Genomic DNA, 8831 nt, shown 5'->3' on the forward strand with positions numbered 1-8831 from the left:
TATATTTTTTAATACATTTGCACTTTTCAGAATACACAAACATAAATACTTGATACATTAACAGAAGAGCACAACTCAGTTAAATAGCTTTAGAGCATGCCAATGAGAATCATAAGGAGGGTGTAGGAGGCTTATTCACTATTGCTCTAATATTTCGAAATAGGCATTTCCTCTATTCGTATGTTATGCATTGGCACTATATTTATTTTTATACCATAAAAGGAATTGTTAAACTCTTTCCATGGCTATTTATGTAGATTTGTCACTCTGCACCCCCGAAGAAATCGTCCCATTTGCCTACAGATCGCTACTTCAACTACGGCACTTGGGCACATAGCAATAGTTCTTAGGTAACTTGGGAACTAGTACACTTCTTCCTAACAACAAAATATTTAATAGTAACTCCGCAAACTTTAAATTATTACCAATTCTCTCTTTCATATATTTCAACATTGAGTTTGAAAAATAAATAACAGACACGTATGAAAATAACTTTCATATTCCATTGAAATTTACAAAAGAGAACTTTGTGAGACATTATAAATCCATAGTATGTTATATTGCCTGGCTTGCAGACTCCTTGTTCTAAAAAAAAAACTAAATGTTTTTGCAAGTCCTCCCACCAGACTTGAGTATGCAAAACACCTCTGTTCCTGTCCATACTCTAATCCTGCCCTGGTTGCTCAGGCGGGACATCGCCTGCTACACCCTCAGCCTGTTGATGATCCTGTCCCCATGCATAACCTCCGGGTCTATCCTCTGGAAGAGGTTCGTATGACGGGTCCTCTATATTATGGGGTTCTATCAATCGCTTTCTATGAAATATATAACAAAATTATTGCGCATGTAACAGAACACAAGCCAAAAATGCAAAACCATACCAAGGTGATTACCAAGGGAGACAAACACCAACTTATAAAAAATGGTGAAAGTTTAAGTGGTAAATTATGACACTAAGTGCTTGTAAAAAAACATTATTAGAACACAAACTCAACAGAATGAGTCATAAATAGGAAAAAAGCAAAATCAACAAATCTAATTAACTCAACACTACACAGATATATATCAACTACGATATTTACAACTTCTATTCCAAATTTATGAAATTTAATCAACATGAAAAATTGACAAAAACTGTTCAAAATAAGGCTACCTTTAAATGATAAAATTTCTTAAAAACCAGCTAACATCTATAAAACACCGCTCACATCTATAAAACACAGACCACGTTTATAAAACACAGCCCACATCTATAACACAGCTCACATCTATAAAACACATCTCACATCTATAAAACACAGCTCAAATCTATAAAACACAGCACATCTATAAAACACAGCCCATATCTATAACACAGCTCACATCTATAAAACACATCTCACATCTATAAAACACAGCCCACATCTATAACACAGCTCACATCTATAAAACACAGCGCATCTATAAAACAGCTCATATCTATAAAACACAGCTCACATCTATAAAACACAGCTCACATCTATAAAACACAGCTCACATCTATAAAACACAGCACACATCTATAAAACACAGCTCACATCTATAAAACACAGCTCACATCTATAAAACACAGCTCACATCTATAAAACACAGCCCACATCTATAACACAGCTCACATCTATAAAACACAGCACATCTATAAAACACATCTCACATCTATAAAACACAGCTCAAATCTATAAAACACAGCACATCTATAAAACACAGCCCATATCTATAACACAGCTCACATCTATAAAACACATCTCACATCTATAAAACACAGCCCACATCTATAACACAGCTCACATCTATAAAACACAGCGCATCTATAAAACACAGCTCATATCTATAAAACACAGCTCACATCTATAAAACACAGCTCACATCTATAAAACACAGCTCACATCTATAAAACACAGCACACATCTATAAAACACAGCTCACATCTATAAAACACAGCACACATCTATAAAACACAGCCCACAACTGTAAAACACAGCTCACATCTATAAAACACAACTAACATCTATAAAACGCAGCCCATATCTGTAAAACACAGACTGCGTCTATAAAACACAGCCCACATCTGTAAAACACAACTTACATCTATGAAACACTACTCGCATCTATAAAACACAGACCGCGTCTATAAAACACACATTACATAAAACATAGTAAACCTGTGTTGTCTTATGGTCTTGATGCCGCAAACCATTTTACGTTTAAAAAAAACATATTTGCTTGCAAAGACTTAGCTAAGTGTCACTGTGAATAGTTCGTCCAAGCTTATAAATATGACTATAACACATCTTGTTGGAGTCGAGAACGCAAAAAAAATGAAAAAGTGCAAGTTTAGCTATGGATGATAGCGATTTCTAAAAGACATGCAGGTTCACGGATGCACGCCTCGCTATACTCACAGAAATCCAGGAGTTCTGATAAGATGAAAACCGCCCTGTTGTGTGGGAAATACATCCTCCAAGAAGTAGTATATGTGCCCAATAGCAATCCCTAAAAGTAGCAATACTACATGTTCTTGCGACTAGCACAGGAAAAGCTAGCAAGTGATTAAGCATGTGCTCCTATCGCGTGTTCACCTGTCAAGATGGCTGGCCAGATGCCAAACAACAACTAGCTGTTGCTCCTAGCAACAGCACAACAACAACATTTTACTATTAGATACCAAGATAAAAAGTTGATGTAAAGCTTTGTGTTGTATGTGAAAACTATATAACACAGGCTACCTACCCATGACATCTACGATGATAGCATTACCAAAGACTATAGAGAAAGCTAGTAGAACCCAGGGCAAATACGGAGCCTGTAAAATAATCATAGAAAAAATGGAGGGAGTGCTCGTGACCAAACAGGAAGCACAAGGGTTAAATATATTTATGATGAAATGCGAAAAGTTCTATGGATCCTAATTTTAACAATCAATCACCAAAAATAGCTAAGTTTATCATCAAAGCTAATAGAGATTGTCAGTGCAATGACTTGATGCAAAATTGAAAAGACAACTCCCACAATGATGGTAATCGGTAAATCAGAAAAAAGGACACAAATGATGCATTGGTCATTAAAACAGGTTAAAAAAACCATAAGCTATAATTCAGCTAAACTTTTTATATCTACACAGGTGTATATGTCATTCAAATTTCAATCTACACAGGCATATATGTCATTCAAATTTCTATCTACACAGGTGTATATGTTATTCACATTTCTATCTACACAGGCGTATATGTCATTCAGATCTATTGCACAGTGATGCTTATCTAGTATTTGAGAATTATCATTAATTTTAAAAAAAATTATCAAGTATGAGAGGTTTCGTAACTCCAAAACAGTGTACTGTAGGGAACTAAGACAATTCCAGCCAATGCTGTTCCCAGTTAAAAACTTGTGTCTAGTGCAGAAACTAGAATCATTAGCTCAATTCAATATGAATGAAAAAGTCAGCAAGGAAACTATCTTCAGTCAAACCAAATGATGTCAGCCCTGAACAGTGTGACTGGCTGGTCAGGTTAGCATGTGCAGCATCAGGGCTGCCTACATTCATTTCGCTTCGTTTGGTCAAGTTATGCTACTTGCTGAGACTCTGTCATATGCGTAGCCTTGTCATGAATCCTAACTTACAAGCGGTTTTAAATAACTCTGACAACACAAGGAAAAAACCAGCAGCCTATAAGGCCATGCTCCATAGAGTGTAGAACATAAAACAATATGTTCTATGTTCCACACTCATAGAACACTACAATAAACACAATATTGTATACGCTATATTTCATAACCACTGCCTCATACCTGAAAGTTCATGAGGCCAAAGAAGTTCATCCTGATATACGGATTCCTGCGACTCCACACGTATACTAGCATCATGGTGAAGGCCTGACCTAGAAATGCTAAATGTACGAATAGAGCTACCATCTGGTAGTATACAGTCAAGGAGCTCAAATAGAAGACATCAAATAAAGTAAAAAGATTGATACAATTGCAATTAGCGAAATACGCGAGATACGCGTACACGAACTATGGTATTGATTTGCATAAAACACAAATTTCGATGCGTGTGTTTAGCTTATCCTTGAACATATTAACACTGAGTGACTGTGTGAGTGATTTTATATTTTTAAAATCCAATAGAACGAAATGGCCTGCGTGGACAACAAGTTGTATTGACTGCAGCTTTGATAACTGCATACAAACTCTCTGCGCTGTACTGAAATTATTTTTTGCAACAAAACTTAAGTAAATAGGCCTATTTGTTTCAGCGCACAAAGTAATTTCCAACATACTATGTCCAACATTTCTAGTAACATTACAGCTTGTACATTCAAGTCGAAAAGCTAGTAAAATAAGATATAAACTAAAACATATAAAAACTATATTTAGTCTAAATTATAGTAAACCAAGCTGTATATTTTATAACTTTTCCAGCGAGTCTGCAAATTGTTGAATCAACACTTTTCTCAGTGCGCATTTAAGGTAAAATTCCAAGAAAAAAATTACTTTTACTAACTATTACTTGATTAATTTCATTAGTTTTTACATTTAGGTTTTTGAATAGCTTTATATAATGCATTGGTTTTAATGCTACATGTAAAAACTTGAAGTATTCATCAATGTTTTTCACTCTAGAACCAATTGAACACAATACAGTGTATTCTTATAAAATACTTGCTCCGACATACAATAGTTTTGACATACGAAGCAAATAGCAAAACAGACTATAAACCTTATCGATCTAGGATTGGCCCTTCAAACATAAAACTGTCAGCGTAACTAACACAACGATGAGCAACAGAAGGATTATCTCTAGACGCTAGGATCTACAGAGCAAACAAAAAGGATACAGACATCAGAATCCCTCCAAAGAGAAACATGACAAAAAAGTCAGCTGTGCGACCTCTAAATGACCCTTCTTCGAGCATACGACAGTAGCGATAAGTGAAGATCATGTTAAACAGAAAGTTGAAGCCTATCGTACCAAAGAACATGAAGTTTGTGATGAGACGCCATACCTACAAAAGTAAAACATTTAGGAAACAATGGCGATAAAATGGTGGCAAATTGATGAAAATCAGCTCGGTTAAAAAGCTAAAGCTAAAAATTTAGCTTGATGAAACCTGATTTAAACAATAGAAGCTGCACTAAAGTCTTGGACTTGTTATCACAAGACACATTTGCAGCAAAAGCTGACAACAAAATGACATTTGGACACAACGAAATGCCTAATACCGGGAGTTGTCCGCTCACTACAAAAATACTCACCTGACCCTTGAGTATTAAACTAGGATTGAAGTAGAGTTGTAGAGGAGAGACAATATCCACTTGCTACAAAAGAAAAACCTGTTACTAGAAGAATGAGATTTGAAATCGTAAAACAAAAACCACATAAAACACTGTTTTGTCAGCGTGATTGGAAACTTGTTGACTCTGTTGAGCAAGCATAAGCTGCCACAAAGATTTGGATGACGCAACCATAGATGCAAAAGACAGATGATTTTTTTACTTTCTTTCGGCATGTAACAAAAACATCATTTTGTGGATGACTACCATGTCAATAATAAGTTATACATACAGAGACATGTTAAATTCTTATGAACACATCGATATACGAAAATGATTGTTTAGTTTAAACCAAACTGGTAGCAAATATTCTTTCAAGGTAACCAACAAAAAAAAAACTAAAACAGCCACAATTATTTTGTTTTGACAAATATTAAAAAGCATTCTTCATCCTTAATATTGCCTCCACATATCAATGATATACAGGTTGGTGGAAGCGTGCAAACTGCCAGCTAATTACCCCTCATCTTGGAACAACTTTCCTTATTAATGTCTTCTAGGCATTTACACCGGAAGTCATGACGGCATGTGTTGTCACATCTTGTCACAAATCGCACCAAAAATGAATATGACAAATATTGATAAGACACGAACAATGTTGACTATGACGATGTGTTCCCTGACGTACCAAATTAACCTACCCCAATATTTTTTCATTTCAAAACTGTTGTAGAAAAATTCCCACAAGAAACGCACTGTATTTCATTTATTTTGTTGTTTATCCTAAAAACTTAATAATTAATATGTCAGGTCATCACAAGTAGCTGTCAAAACAAACACGCTATACAAAACCATGTAACAAATGTAAAAAAACTAAATTATAAGAAAAATCTTAAAATGAGATTTTCGTAGTCTCTGAAGGTAAAATAGAGATAAATGAAATTATACAGGCATGAACTAATGTACTTGTAGTATAATTAGGACGTGTTTGAAAATAACGAGTCATTGTTTCATTGCATTGAGTTTTTGGTGACAATAACTTTGGTTAAAACAGATTTGACTACAAATTCTTAGACCTAATCCAAAGTAGCCAAAATATGCCAATAGAGTAAAAAGCAATATAACAGGAATATATATAGCTGTTTAATTTCCGTATTTCCACCAAAAAAATTACATAATTAATGTGGGACCAAAATTTTGTTCATTTTATGATTACGTATGATACATTTCATCAGACTAGCTACTCTCAATGCTGTTTTTTTGACAAGTAGTAAAAAGATGTACAAAGCACAAAGTATATAGTTACCACAAGTTCTTATCACTGGTATGATTGAGTAATTTCGTTTGAACGTCACATGTCTTTACAAAAAAAACAGATTCCATGTCGTCATGAGAATAAACCAGTTAAATATGTTTGCAGTAGCCATGTGAGATTATTTTGTGCAAAAAACCTAAGGCAAACAATGCATTTCACTTCATGTATTCTATTATCAATGATTGGTATATTTAGCTAGTAGTAACTGACACCATGACACCAACTTGAAGCAGTGATTTATTCTCACCCACACACTTCTACAAACTAGAAAAAAGATCAACGCCATAAGAAATCTCAACTATCCAGAAAATTCTCGGTTAAGCATTGCACTCAGAGATAAAATGATGACTGTATGAAAAGGACAAATAGGAATGCTGACCAGACTCGACATCCTGTCCATCGCTAAACACCATTAACTAGAAAATGCTAATGCATCTATATATATACCAATTTCAGTGTTTGTCTTTTTGATTTTTTTGTGAAATCCTGTGTCCAGTTAGAGCAATTAAAATCCAGCAATGATGTGAAAAAAGCAATGACTAGATACTGGATTTGATCTCGGGACCTCGAGACCTGAAGGGGCGAACTTTAAGAATTAAGCAACACAGAATACAATGGATTCTTGGACAAATAGTCATTACATTGGTTACATAACTAGCACTGTTGACCGATACGCGTAACGATACCGTGACTTAAACCCGCAGGTATTGCTTTAGTAAAGGTCTAGCTTTCCAGGTGAATTACTCAAATTAGTATTGCCGGGCATTTAATAACGCCGGGCATTTAATAACGCCGGGCATTTAATAACGCCGGGGATTTAACTACTATTCATTATTATGCAAAGCAAGACAGAGTTTCTCTAAACAAACCAATTTAAAAAAGAGCTGGTTAGAATATAGAAGGAAAAAAGCTAAACAAAATGCATATAAAAATCTACATTTTCATAGAGAGTTTGTTAACTTATTTGTCAAAAGAACCAAAGACGATCTTTTCTACTCACTGTGAGTTTACTAGTTTTATTTTGCACACTGGTCGTGTTAACTAATCACATAATTTCAAGACAATTAAGATCTTGAGAAGTGTTCAACACTTGCGAATAAATTCAGAGATGAAGAAAATCTCCGACCTCTTTTCTACCATGCTGCTCGACTCAAGCATGCATCGCTAAGATGCAAATCATTGTCAAAAGCAACAGACAGCAAGCCACAATTACTAAGATATTGTGTTCCCACACTGTTTTATGCACTCGCCAAGTGCGGTCTTGGTGGAAAAATCCAATAATTATATATGTTGCATTTTATTTGCTTAAAAATGATAAGTACTAAGCTATTGATAAAAATAACCTTATCTTTTAAGATAGATTAGAGCATTCTAAAACTCTTAGAGCTTAGAGCAACCAGAACTTATGCTTCATTATTGAGGCCAGTAATCAAGTTTACATAATTGGTACTTCCACTTATTGAACAGTACAATTGATTTTAAGCTTTACTTATTCTAATAAAAACTCAGAAACTAATGGTCACTTTTAGTCAGAACACGTTGGAACAATTCATTACATAAAACAGTCAGCTCAACTTGCTTGAGATCGACACTTGTTATATAAATTTTTATTGAATAGATTTCTCTTAAAAGGCTAACACAACCTTTAACCTTTATTATAACATCTTATGAATAAAAACTACAAATGTTTTTAATAGTTTATGCCTGTTGTCTTACGTTGGAGAACAGAATTTAAAAGATTATTTTTACAATTGATAAAAATTATATAACTTGATCATTAAATGTTTAATATATATGAAAAAATTCTAGCAGAGATACGATCATCTCTATTACATAAAAAGTATAAATAATAGTCATTAATTGCAAATTTCCATTAGGTTGAAAGTAGTTTTGTCGAATATTTACTGCAATTTCTCCGCATTTTGCTTTCGTTCTTTCTAATGAGCGTCACATAACGGGTCATATACGTGCAACAGCCAAAACCTTATATATGTATTTGAACACTTTTGAATACGACTTACCACTGCTAATGTTGTCAAAACACACGAAGTCGCGTATGCCCGAGTAATAGGTGGGATTTGAAGATATTCCTGATGAAAACTTTGGTAAGCCATTACGCTTCTTTTTACCCAGTTTCACTTTACAAGAACACGTCTACCACGCACGCGCAGAATGAGTTTCAGTTTTACTTCGCGTAACCTCTAGTCAGCTAACAAACATACTG

At 34.5% G+C, this 8831-nt stretch overlaps 1 protein-coding gene across 1 annotated transcript; it reads right to left on the bottom strand.

Annotated features, from left to right (window-relative positions):
• Positions 1 to 418: 418 nt before the first annotated feature.
• Positions 419 to 8759, bottom strand: LOC137386925 (derlin-2-like). Its single transcript, XM_068073153.1, has 7 exons — positions 8629 to 8759; positions 5275 to 5337; positions 4857 to 5024; positions 3808 to 3930; positions 2749 to 2821; positions 2421 to 2511; positions 419 to 815 (listed from the first exon to the last, which is right to left on the bottom strand). Exons 1-7 carry the CDS (start codon positions 8719 to 8721, stop codon positions 665 to 667), a joined length of 762 nt encoding a protein of 253 aa, XP_067929254.1. The 5' UTR covers positions 8722 to 8759; the 3' UTR covers positions 419 to 664.
• Between the last annotated feature and the right edge of the window lie 72 nt (positions 8760 to 8831).

Source organism: Watersipora subatra, chromosome 2 (assembly GCF_963576615.1).
Source record: "Watersipora subatra chromosome 2, tzWatSuba1.1, whole genome shotgun sequence".
Lineage (NCBI taxonomy): Eukaryota > Metazoa > Bryozoa > Gymnolaemata > Cheilostomatida > Watersiporidae > Watersipora > Watersipora subatra.